The following is a 13633-nucleotide window of genomic DNA, read 5'->3' on the forward strand; positions in this document are numbered from 1 at the left end:
TCCCTTCATTCTTTCTGGAGTTATTTCTCCACTGATCTCCAGTAGCATATTGGGCACCTACTGACCTGGGGAGTTCCTCTTTCAGTATCCTATCATTTTGCCTTTTCATACTGTTCATGGGGTTCTCAAGGCAAGAATACTGAAGTGTTTTACCATTCCCTTCTCCAGTGGACCACATTCTGTCAGACCTCTCCACCATGACCCACCCGTCTTGTGTGGCCCCACAGGCATGGCTTAGTTTCACTGAGTTAGACAAGGCTGTGGTCCATGTGATCAGATTGGCCTGTTGTCTGTAACTGTGGTTTCAGTCTGTCTGCCCTCTGATGCAGGACTCCGGGAGTTGGTGATGGACAGGGAGGCCTGGTATGCTGCGGTTCCTGGGGTCTCAAAGAGTCGGACACGACTGAGCGACTGAACTGTACTGAATGAAATGGCATCAGAGACAACCATATACCATTTTATATAAGTATTTAAGAGAAGAAGATGGAGAAAAATTATTAATTCTTTTGTTAATAGAGGCATTTGAAGTAAACAGAGATATTTGTTAATGGATCCTTAAAAATAAGCTGAATGAATGGAAATGTAATACATTTAAAAAGATACTGAGTCCATGTCTACATCTGATGGAGGAGACAATTTAGCATACTGGCTGTGAGTGGGGAATTCAGGACTTTTCCTGAGGTCCAAACCCGGTTCTGTCACCTGCCCAAACACATGATCTGGTAAGTCACTCAACTGCTCTGTGCCAAGGTTGTGTCTGTCATAATGCAGAAAATTAAATCATGCAAAACATTTGGAATGGTGTGAAGCACATAATGAATGCTCTCTAAATTCTAGCTACTATTATTCAAATGAACTTGGCCAAAACAACCTCCACTCCTCATTCCCAAGTGGCTCAGTGGTAAAGAATCCACCTGCCAATGCAGGAGATGCTGATTCAATCCCTGAGTCAGGAAGATCCTCTGGAAGAGGAAATGGCAACCCACTCAAGTATTCATGCCTGAAAAATCCCATGCACAGAGGAGCCTGGGGGCTACAGTCCGTAGGATCACAGAGTCGGACCCTTACAGCTCTTTGTCTTTGCATAAATCTTCCTGTCATGGCACTTACTCCCATGACCATTATTGTCTGCTAGGGCAGGTAGTGAGCATTGTGCAGGAAGAAAGAATGTCTGAGCAGTCCCCTAGGTGCCGAGCTTAAAGAAGCTGATTAGATGGCTCTGTTTTATTCCTATCAGCCTGGAGCCCAAACATTTGCCCTAATAAAAACACCTGCCATAATAAAATCAGGGCATTTCATGAACTTGTGTGATTACTGGAAAATCATTTTCCATGAACATCATCAGTCATTATTTTTAGATTTACATTTTGCAAATGTAATCAACAGTTTGATGAAGATAATATTGCACATACAGCTAAACTATACCATATGCTTAATTCAAAACATTGGGGAAATTCCTAGATAACAAATTGCAATGTATCCTTTTTTATATGCAGTTCATGAGTGTACTGTGTGACTTGGCTGTATTTGACACTGATGCTTTTCTCAAAAGAGACTTTCACTTGGAAAAGAATATCATAATATGTCTTATAAAGTTATAGCTACATCAGTGTATTTCTAAGGGGAACTCTTGCCAAGAAAGAGGGAAAGATAGGAATATTAATGTTCCATTGTTTTACATATTATTCATATAGCTTATCTAGGCTATAGTCTTGTATCTGTGATTATATTCTTTCCATGTTTGCAGAGTCAGGATCTGATTCTGCAACAAAAGGTGTTGTCATTGTTTTTAAGATACCAGCTTATTCAGTTCAGTTCAGTCACTCAGTCATGTCTGACTCTTTGCGACCCCATGGGCTACAGCACGCCAGGCCTCCCTGTCCGTCACCAACTCCCAGAGCTTACTCAAACTCATGTCCATTGAGTCAATGATGCCATCCAACCATCTCATCCTGTCGTCCCCTTCTCTTCCTACCTTCAGTCTTTCCCAGCATCAGTATCTTTTCCAATGGGTCAGTTCTTCACATCAGGTGGCCGAAGTATTGGGAGTTTCAGCTTCAACATCAGTCCTTCCAGTGAACACCTAGGACTGATTTCCTTTAGGATGGACTGGATGGATCTCCTTGCAGTCCAAGGGACTCTCAAGAGTCTTCTCCAACACCACAGTTCAAAAGCATCAATTCTTAGGCACTCAGCTTTCTTTATAGTCCAACTATCACTTCAATATATGACTACTGGAAAAACAACAGCTTTGACTAGACAGACCTTTGTTGGCAAAGTAATGTCTCTGCTATTTAATATGCTGTCTAAGTTGGTCATAACTTTTCTTCCAAGGAGCAAGCGTCTTTTAATTTCATGGCTGCAGTCACCATCTGCAGTGATTTTGGAGCCCCCCAAAATAAAGTCTCTCACTGTTTCCACTGTTTCCCCATCTATTTGGCATAAAGTGATGGGACCAGATGCCATGATCTTAGTTTTCTGAATGTTGAGCTTTAAGCCAACTTTTTCACTCTCCTCTTTCACTTTCCTCAAGAGGCTCTTAGTTCTTCCTCACTTTCTGCCATAAGGGTGGTGTCATCTGCATATCTCTGGTTATTGATATTTCTCCCGGCAATCTTGATTCCAGCTTGTGCTTCCTCCATCCCAGAGTTTCTCATGATGTACTCTGCATATAAATTAAATAAGCAGGGTGACAATATACAGCCTTGATGTACTCCTTTCCCGATTTGGAACCAGTTTATTGTTCCATGTCCAGTTCTAACTGTTGCTTCCTGACCTGCATACAAATTTCTTGGGAGGCAGTTCAGGTGGTCTGGTATTCCCATCTCTTGAAGAATTTTCCATAATTTGTTGTGATTCACACAGTCAAAGGCTTTGGCATAGTCCATAAAACAGAAGTAGATGTTTTTCTGTAACTCTCTTGCTTTTTTGAAGATTTAGTGGATGTTGGTAATTTGATTTCTGGTTCCTCTGACTTTTCTAAATCCAGCTTGAACATCTAGAAGTTCATGGTTCACATACTGTTGAAGCCTGGCTTGGAGAATTTTGAGCATTACTCTGCTAGCGTGGGAAATGAGTGCAATTGTGCCGTAGTTTGAGCATTCTTTGGCATTGCCCTTCTTTGGGATTCGAATGGAAACTGACCTTTTCCAGTCCTGTGGCCACTGCTGAGTTTTCCAAATTTGCTAGCATATTGAGTGCAGCACTTTCACAGCATCATCTTTCAGGATTTGAAAAGCTCAACTGGAATTCCATCACCTCCTCTAGCTTTGTTTGTAGCGATACTTCCTAAGGCCCACTTGACTTTGCATTCCAAGATGTCTGGCTCTAGGTGAGTGATCATACCATTGTGATTATCTGGGTCGTGAAGATCTTTTTTGTATAGTTCTTCTGTGTATTTTTGCCACCTCTTCTTAATATCTTCTGCTTCTGTTAGGTCTATACCATTTCTGTCCTTTATTGAGCCCATCTTTGCATGAAATGTTCCCTTGGTATCTCTAATTTTCTTGAAGAGATCTCTAGTCTTTCAGTACTTACTATATAGCCCAAGCACTTTGCATATGTTTCCCTGCTTAATTCTCATATAACCTTGTAAGTAGGTACTTTTATCCACCTCCTGCTAGAGAGAAAAACAAGGCTCAAGTTTATATAATCTTGTGGAGTTGAGATGCAGACCCTGAAAGGCTACGCTCTTAAAGACAGTGCAGGGCTTCACATGAGACAGTGAAGCCTTCAGAACTGGTGGAGGGGAGGCGATAAACTACGGAAGCAATTGACATTGTCCGCTTTCTAGTGCTTTCTTTGTGTGGAAATGAAACTTTTGAAAAGTGTGATATCCAAAAGAATCATGAAAAACCACAATAGTTGTAGCATTACCTATAAATACATATAAATAGATATGTTAGAAGATAAAAGTTACCACACTATAACCGTGATCAATCCCATGAACATTTAATGAGTTTTATTTGGCTATTATTTATTCTGCAAAGATTATGATGATCATGAAGTTGATATTGCTGAAAACTGTTTTGAATATAGAAAACATTTCCCCCACCCCATAGCTCACTTTGTTACACATACCTTTATGGAAGAAATTGTATCATTTGCTAAAAGTTTGTGTTCAAGGTACTTATTCAAGGGAATAGAAAGGAAATGGATGTAGGAAGTTATCAATATCCTTCATCAAAAGGATGAAGGAAGTTTCTTTCCTTTGAAGAAGGAAAGGAAGTCTTATAGAATTATACATGGGCTCATTACATAAATATCCTAAAAGCTTAGCCCTCATCTTTTTGTTCTACAAAAAAACCCCAAGAATTTAGAATATATAATCAGATGTGGTATCTCAGATAGCAAGGCTTGAGATTGATGATTCTCATCCTAAACTGTGTGGGAGAATCAGCTGTATTTATGTGTACATATGTGTATGTTTGTTATTGAAGTATAGTTACTGTACAGTATTATGTAAATTATATACTGTAGAGCTTCACAATTTTTGAATGTTATTTTCCACTGATAGTTATTATAAAATGTTGGCTATATCCCCTATGTTGTACAATACATTCTTGTAGCTTGCATACAAGAATACTATGCATAATAGTTTGTACCTCCAGTCCCACCTTCTCTCTCCCTGGTAACTGCTGCTTTGTTCTATTGGTCTATATGTCTGTGAATCCACTCCTTTCTTGTTATATTCACTAGTTTGTTGTATTTTTTATATTTAAAGTGAAGTACCCACTCCAGTATTCTTGCCTGGAGAATCCCACGGATGGAGGAGCCTGGTAGGCTACAGTCCATGGAGTCGCAAAGAGTCGGACACGACTGAGCGACTTCACTTTCATAGTTGATTTACAATATTGTATTGGTTTCTGATGTACAGCAAAGTGATTCATATATATATGTATATATTTTTCTTTTTCAAATTCCTTTCCATTATAGGTTATTACAAGATACTGCGTGTAATTCCCGGTGTTGTATAGTTGGACCTTGTTGTTTATCTGTTTTGTATATGGCAGTTTGTATCTAACAGTCCCAAACTCCTCATTGATCCCTCCTTACCCCTTTCCCTTTTAGTCACCATAAATATGTTTTCTGCGTCTGTGAGTCTGTTTCTGTTTTGTATATAGATTCATTTGTATAATTTTTTAGATTCCACATATAAGTGGCATTTTTGTCCTCTGTCTTACTTCACTTAGTATGGTATCCATGTTGCTGCAAATGGCATTATTTCATTCTTTTTTTATGACTATGTAATATTCTATTGTATAATATATATGCATATATGCCACATTTTGTTTATGTACATATGTATTCATCTGTCAGTAAACACTAGGTTGGTTCTACGTCTTGGCTATTATAAACAGTGCTGCTATGAACATTGGGCTGCTATCTTTTTAATTCGAGTTTTCATCTTTTCAGTATATATGCCCAGGCACGGGGCTGTTGAATTGTCTTGCCACTCTATGTTTAGCTTTCTAAGGAACCTCTATATTGTTTTTCATAGTGGCTGCACCAATTTACATTCTAATCAGCAGTGTAGAAAGGTTTGCTTTTCTCCACACCCTCTCCAACACTTATTATTCTTAGACATTTTAATGATAATCATTTTGACCAGTGTGATGTGATACCTTATTGTGGTTTTGATTTGTGTTTCTCTAATAACTAGTGATGTTGAGCATTTTTTCATGTGCCTATTGACCATTTTTATGTCTTCTTTGGAGAGGTATCTATTTAGGTCTTGTGCCTATTGTTCAATTGCATTGTTTGTTTTTTTGTTATTGAATTATATACTGAGTTTGTATATTTTGGAAATTAAGCCCTTATCAGTAGCATCATTTGCAAATATTTTTCTCCCATTACATAGGTTGTCTTTTCATTTTATTGATGGTTTTCTTTGCTGCAAAAGCTTAGAAGTCTGATGAGGTCCCATTTGTTTCTTTCTGCTTTTATTCACTGCCCTGGGAGACTGACCTAAGAAAAATATTGATACAATTTATATCAGAGAATGCTTTGCCTATATTATCTTCTAGGAATTTTATGGTATCATGTCTTCTATTTAAGTCTTTAAGGCATTTTCAGTTTATTATTGTGTATGGTGTGAGGGAGTATGTCACTTCAATGACTTACATGCAGCTGTCCAGCTTTCCCAGCACCACTTGCTGAAGTGTGGTACTTTTTAAGAGTCCACGTAGAATGGTATCATACAGTATTTGTCTCTGTCTTACTCCACTTAGCATAATACCTTTCAGGCCCATCCATGTTGTTACAAATGGCTAAATGTCTCTGTTTTTTAGGGTTGAATAGTATTCCATTCTGTATATATATCACATCGTTTTTATTCATCCATGTGTTGGTGAAAACTTACTTCCATATCTTGGCAATCATAAATTTGCTGGGTCATATGGTAGTTCTGTTTTTAGTTTTTGAGAAACTTCTATTCTGTTTTCCACAGTGACTGGACCAATTTGCACTCCCACCACAAGCGTATGAGGGTTCCCTTTTCTTTGTATCCTCACCAGATGTGTTATTTGTATTCTTTGTGATGATAGCCGTTCTGACAGGAGTGAAGTGATATCTCACTGTGGTTTTGATTTGCGTTTCCATGACGATTAGCGATGCTGAGTATCTTTTCATGTGCCTGTTGACCATCTGCATTTCCTCTTTGGGACAATGTCTATTCAGTTCTTCTTCCCACTTTTAAATTGGGAGAATCAGTTGTGTTTTTGACAAGGATGCCAATATAGTTCAATTGGGAAGAATAATCTTTTCAATAACTATTACTGGGATACCTAGATATTCACATGCAAAAGGATGAAATTAAATTCCTGCCTCACAGAATACACAGAAATTAACTTAAAATGGATCGTAGACATGAAAGTAACAACTAAAATTATAACAGTTTTAGAAGAAAACTGTGTTTCTTCTAAACAAGAGTAAAACTCTGTGACTTTGGATTAGGCAGTTTCTTAGAAAAAAATACCAAAAAGCAACAAAAGAAAAGACAAGTTGTTCTAAACCAAAATTTTAAACTTTTTTTTTCTGCAAATGATACTATATCAAGAAAGTAAAAAACAACTCACAGAACTGGAGAAAATATTAGCAAATCATGTATCTGATATAGGACTTGTGTTCAGAATATATTAAGAATACTTGCAGTCAATCATAAACAGATAAATAGCCCATTTTTTAAATGAGCAAAGGATCTGAATAGACATTCCTCCAAAGAAGTTGTATAAATGATCAATATACACATGAAAAGGAAAATGTAAATCAAAACTACAGTGAAATACCACTTCATACCAGCTAGGATGGCTGTAATAAAAAGGACAGACATTTATCAGTACCACTAAGAAGAGGATAGGGAGAAATTGGAATGCTCATACATAGCTAGTAAGAGTGTAAGATGGTGCAGCTGCTTTGAAAAATAGTTGAGCAGGCCCTTAAAAGTTTAAATATATAAAGTAGATGTAACAAGTCTACTCCTAGATACACCCCCAAGAGAAATTAAAACAGATGTCCATACAAAATCCTTTACATAAGTATTCATAATAGGCAAAAAATGTGGAAACAACTCAAATGTCCATAAAATGATGAGTAGATAAAGATGTTATGATGTATCCATACGATGACTATTATTCAGCCATTTAAAAGGAAGATGTACTGATACATGCTATAAAATGGATGTACCTTGAAGACGTTATAAATCATATGGTTTGTAAGTTATATTGCAGTAAAGCTAATTTGACAAAATAATCAACTTGGATACTTTTGTAAATCTTTATGCCCAAGCTGAACCCCAGGTCAATGAGATCATTCTCTTATGGTGAAACTCAAGCATCAGTATGTTTTAAAGTTCCCCAGGTGATTGCATTGTGTAGCCAAGATTGAGAATCGCAGCTCTAGAATCAGCTCTAATCTAAATGAGCTTCTAATTTAGGAAACTGGAGAAGGCAATGCAACCCACTCCAGTATTCTTGCCTGGCAAATCCCATGGACGGAGGAGCCTGGTGGGCTGTAGTCCATGGGGTCACTAAGAGTCAGACACGACTCAGCGACTTCACTTTCACTTTTCACTTTCATGCATTGGAGAAGGCAATGGCAACCCACTCCAGTGTTCTTGCCTGGAGAATCCCAGGGACGGGGGAGCCTGGTGGGCTGCCGTCTATGGGGTCGCACAGAGTCGGACACGACTGAAGCGACTTAGCATCAGCAGCAGCAGAAAAGTTCAGATCCCAGTAAGAGGACTCCAGGAAATTTCCACCAGTCTCACTACTCAAAATGTGGTCCTCAGACCAGTATCACTGGGGAACCTGTTAAAAATGTAGATTCCTGGACAGCCTTCACCCTGGCTCTAGTAAATCGGAATCCACATTTTAACAAGAGCCCCAAGCAACCTAGGGCTTCCCTGGTGGCTCAGAGGTTAAAGCGTCTGCCTGCAATGCGGGAGACCCCGGTTCAATCCAGTACTCATGCTTGGAGAATCCCATGGAGGGAGGAGCCTGGTAGGCTATAGTCCATGGGGTCGCAAACAGTCAGACACGACTGAGCGACTTCACTTTCTAAGTAATCTAAAGTTTGAGAAGCACTGCCCCAGGTTAATGATTCCCAATCTTGGCTGCATGTTGGAATCATCTGGAAGTTATACTGACGCCTGGGTTCCACCTGCAGTGATGCTACTGGTATGAGGTACAGCACCTGGATTTTAGAAGCTTCTAGGTGATTTTAGTGTGATACAAATTGAGAATAACTGATGTAAACGTACTGTTTGGGGACATTTAGTGGCAAAAAGAAGAAAAGATAAGATATTTTAAAATAAAATATAGTTTGTTTTTAACATAAAGGATTGACAAACATGCATAAACAAATGATTATGGATGTCAAATATTTCCGGAAGTGCAGGGAAGGAATGGCAGTAAGACAACAGTAGGGAAGGTTTCCCCTGAAAAGACATTGAAAAAGTAAAAATAACAAAAGACCAAGCATTTTCCCCTCCAGGTACAAGAGTGAGATCTCTTTTTATAACATATGATTATTAGAGACTATGCAAATTTAAGTGGCCGAGGATCTGTGAGTTCTTGGGAGAAGAGTGTTTTTAAATTGTACCAGAAGATGTTCAGCAGCTACTTACTGAACTCTTCTGTTTTTTTGCTATTTAAAAAAGAGTGTTAATATATTAACTCAGCAATAGGTAATCCTTCCCAATAACCAGGGTACCAGTGTCCCAGTATTGGTGTCCAGCCTCTCAGTTCTGGGGAGATTGAATGCCTACCGACAATGGGAGCTGAGCTGGGCGGGAGGTGTTCTTCCTGGGCATGAGGGACTCCCCTCGCCAACAATGGGCCTCACCTTGTTAGGACCGGAGTCTCTCTACCCTCACTGGTCTTTGCAGAATCATGACTCTAAAGTGTCTCCTAGACAGAGTCACAAAGCTCGCAGAGTTGGTCTTCGTGATCTCTCATTTCATCCCCCTCCACCAGCCTTAGTCTCCACGTGCTCTTCCCCAGGTGACTTGAGTCTACTCTGTTTCAGCATCAATAGACGGCACCCTTGTCTCCATCGAAATGAGCCACGTGGGTTCTGTGACTTCTGGAGTCGGGGTGTGTGTGTGTGTGCGTGTGTGTGTGTGCGTGTGTGTGTCTGTCTGTCTGTGTGTGTGTGTGCGTGTGTGTGTGTGTCTGTGTGTCAGTGCTCTAGTGATCTGTGCTAACTTAGTGCCTAACTGTTAAAGGAAACCCACAGCCCCCTTTCCTTCCTTCCTCCTCCTCCTCCTCTGGCTTTTCTGCCTCCCTCCTTTCTCCCTAACATCTCCCTCTCTTTTTTTCTCTTATTCCCTCCATCTTAGTCACTCAGACCCTGAACCCTTTACCAAAATGAAAGAAGTGACATACGTGTTGAGACTCGAGAACCAACCCAGAGACCATAATGTGTTTAACGTGTTTTCCACCTTTTGTTAAAGAAAGGTCTGATCTTAAACATACCAGGACATTTCTACATGCTGAGAGGGAAATGACATGATCAGTTATCACCAGTATGTGATAGCACAATTGAGTAGCATGCAATTAAATTTCAAAAATCAACTAGTGTGTTTAAATACTGCAGGTACAACGTAGTTATGGGTCATTTTCCTGTCTTTAAATTCCCAAATTATGTAAACTATCTGAGTTTTCTCTTTTCATGCTTCTTAAAGTCTTTATGAAATAATAAAAATGTTCACAAGTTATATACTACCTTAAGAATCTTAAAATTTTTCTGATTACAGTGATGATGCATGCCAGCTGTATAAAGCACTGTCAAAAGACTTGTAGTGTCCCGACCCATCCCCCCATCCCAGCTAATAGTTTGGTGTACATTTTATCATATTTCCATTATCACCATCTTCCCTTTACATGTATGTATGCATTTAAAAAAAATCCACCTGGAGATATTTCTAAAATCCATCACTTTCCAAAGGACTAGCCCCAGGGAATAGGTACATGAGCTTGTCTAAGGATTTTAATAACTTCTCATATTTTGATGTGGGGTAACTTGCCTGGAAAATCCCATGGACAGAGGAGCCTGGTAGGCTGCAGTCCATGGGGTCGCAAAGAGTAGGACACGACTGAACGACTTCACTTTCACTTTTCACTTTCATGCATTGGAGAAGGAAATGACAACCCACTCCAGTGTTCTTGCCTGGAGAATCCCAGGGATGGTGGAGCCTGGTGGGCTGCTATCTATGGGGTCGCACAGAGTCAGACACGACTGAAGCAACTTAGCAGCAGCAACCCAAAGTTTGGGCTTTCCAGGTGGCCCTAGTGGTAAAGAACCCACTTGCCAATGCAGGAGGCTTAAGAGACATGGGTTTGATCTCTGGGTCAAGAATATCCCCTGGAAGAGGGCATAGCAACCCTCCAAGAACTCCAGTGTTCTTGCCTGGAGAATCCCATGGACAGAGGAGCCTGGCAGTCCACAGGGTCTCAAAGAGTCAGACATCACTGAAGAGACTTAGCGCACACACAACCCAAGATTTATGATAATTCAGTTCCTTTAAATGTACATGTAGTTTTCTTGACTTATTTAATAACTTGAAGTCTCTAATGGTATTTGGTTACTGTTTAAGTCACTTGTCTTATTTTGTATTTCCTTGGCTTATATCTCTGACCACGTCCTTATCAAAATATTCTGGTTAGTAGATTTTTAAAAGTAGCATCACTACATACGTGACTTAAGAAGGTTGGTTGACTTTTGGTTTTTTCACTCCTATCTGCATCATGAGATTCAACCTGTGATGATTTTCCCCAGCAAATAATTCATCACTGGGATTACTCACAACCTTTAGTGTTCAAAATTCATCTCTTGCTATTAAGTTTCATTATTTTGCAATATCTGTGGCTCTTCTGAATAATGAAAAAATGAAATGAATGATATATAGATAAATTCTCTTAAAAAATTATTGGAAAAATATCTTTTATTTAACCATGCCTAGTACTTTGGGGTATTCCAGTGAGCTCTACTTATAAAGAAGAGAAATCTGGGAGTTCCTCCACCTTCTTTCTTGTCTTTTTTTTTTTTTTTTGGATTGAATGAATTCTGTTTTGTTTTAGTCCAGAAAAGTCATACCTTTGTTTCTAAGTTACCTAAAATTTGAACATGTAAATTTTACTTTGCTAAAATCTAAATTTAATGAACAGTTGTATCCTCCTCCAAATAATACAAAGACTTTCAAATGTTTTTATTCTGATTTCCCCTCCTGACTTACTTGCTGTTTTTATCAACCAGATTTTAGCTCTGTTTGCTTGCTTTTTTTAACCTCACGAATTAGACATCACGATTCTGTTAAGATTTCCTTATATTCATCTTTTTTTTTTTTTTTTGCTTATCATCCCTACTTACATTCAGAGCTTCTGGGATGAAACCCTAGTTCCTATCATTTTGGGTTGGTTGACAGTCTCTATGATATACAGGTCGTTAGTTAAATGTCTCAGGAGGAAAATGAGGAGTCCCAGGAAATAGCCCCCCACATGCACAGGGCTGCCCCCAGGCCTAGAAGCAGCCTTGTAAATTTTTCTCCCACTCTCTAGTTAGAGGGTTTTATGGAGTAAAGAGGAAAAAGGAACTCTTATAGAATCCTGAAGTTAAATATATTCACTTTAAAGGATTGTTTCTTATTCTTGAGACTGTATTTGTCCTAACTTTTGTTGCCATTAAAATTACCTTTGTTTTGTAAAATAATGGATGGTGATGGTAGTTGAAAGTTTTTTTGGTTTTGTTTTTTATTCATGAGGTTTGTTTTAAGTTTTCCATAATTGGCAAATATCACATTGCCGTTCACAACCCAGATTTTTTGAAAATTTACGAGTCCTTGAAATCCTAAACCACTGCTGTAGACAACTAACTGTGAGTTTGGGATGTGGACATTGAAGCATGTATTCTTGGTTACATTAGGGGCTTTATTGGTTATTCAGAGGTGGACTAATCCTGTAGTATTAGTAGTACTTTGCAACGTCCTGTTGTGTTATCAAGTAGTCCTTTGGAGTCTCCCAACAATTGACGTTATGTCTAAGAACTTCTTCCATAAGGCTGGGTCTATACGAGCAAAGGGATCTGGGTGCTTTTTGCACACCCTGTGTACAACTGGTGATGTTTATGCTCCCAATTTTTTAAAAACACTCACAACCAAATATTTGGCCAATAACTTACTATGTGCCTTTCTCGTTCGAAACATGAGCAGATTGAACTGCCCTCCAAGTTTGTTTTCAACACTAATGTGAGTTGTGATTGCATTTGCACATATATCTAAAATTTTTTAAAAGTCTTAAAGAGATATAACTATTTCATATGTATTTATATTGCATATAAGTTTCACACTGTAAATTTAGATGCGGAAGACACTCGTTTTTCTCATATGGGCTCATTTAAAAGGCATGCTGCACCTGTGATATGGGCCCTGCCATCTTAGCAGATGCTGTTTCTTCCTTTCCCTGTGAGTGTTCAGTGTGGAGTCTACACTGGAGTTCTCATTTCACTGCTGTAATGAATGGTCATGTTTAAATACAGTCACATGATTTATTGCAAAGGGTCACGGAACTCATCTTTGTAATGGTCACGTGCTTGACACTGAAGTTGTTATGTAAACATTCAGTCATTGTGACAATGTAGACAAGCGATGACTATTTGAAGAGGCACAACCACAGATTTTGGAGGCCTCTCAATTCATGACAGAGTTGTTAAATGGCAGTTTTGTTATTTCCTATAAGTACAAGGAAAGGAAGTATTACAGTTACTCATACCCATTTGAAAGAGGAAATTAATGTTTTCTAAAAAATTCTTTTTTAGTGAAGGAAGCCCGTCCCCCAGAATGGAGCTGCTGCACAATATCGACCCAAACTTTGTAGACATTTCACCATGTGAGTATGTTGTTTATTGCTACTAACTTATATCTCTTTGGCTTACAAAGATGGTTTTATTGCCTAGCGTCTCTCTAGCCTAATTCTCCTTTTCCACTTGACTTTGCTGTAAAAGTAAACATTTCTCCATGGCTCCTGAGGCACCAATGTCACTGGGCTTTGTTGACACAAACGGTGAATGCTGCTAATGAGTTATGTGACCTTTAAGCCAGTTCCCTCCCCGAGCCCCAGCTTTCCCATCTATAAAAGGA

The 13633-nt window shown here is 38.9% G+C and overlaps 1 protein-coding gene across 1 annotated transcript in view; it reads left to right on the forward strand.

Moving 5' to 3' along the window:
• ARSB (arylsulfatase B) overlaps window positions 1–13633 on the forward strand; it is a 165214-nt gene that overhangs the window by 88188 nt on the left and 63393 nt on the right. Inside the window, exon 6 of the mRNA XM_040225906.1 lies at window positions 13312–13382. Within this exon, the coding sequence (XP_040081840.1) occupies window positions 13312–13382 (71 nt within the window). The remainder of the gene's footprint in view (window positions 1–13311; window positions 13383–13633) is intronic.

Source organism: Oryx dammah, unplaced genomic scaffold, assembly GCF_014754425.2.
Source record: "Oryx dammah isolate SB20612 unplaced genomic scaffold, SCBI_Odam_1.1 HiC_scaffold_26, whole genome shotgun sequence".
In the NCBI taxonomy this organism is placed as follows: domain Eukaryota; kingdom Metazoa; phylum Chordata; class Mammalia; order Artiodactyla; family Bovidae; genus Oryx; species Oryx dammah.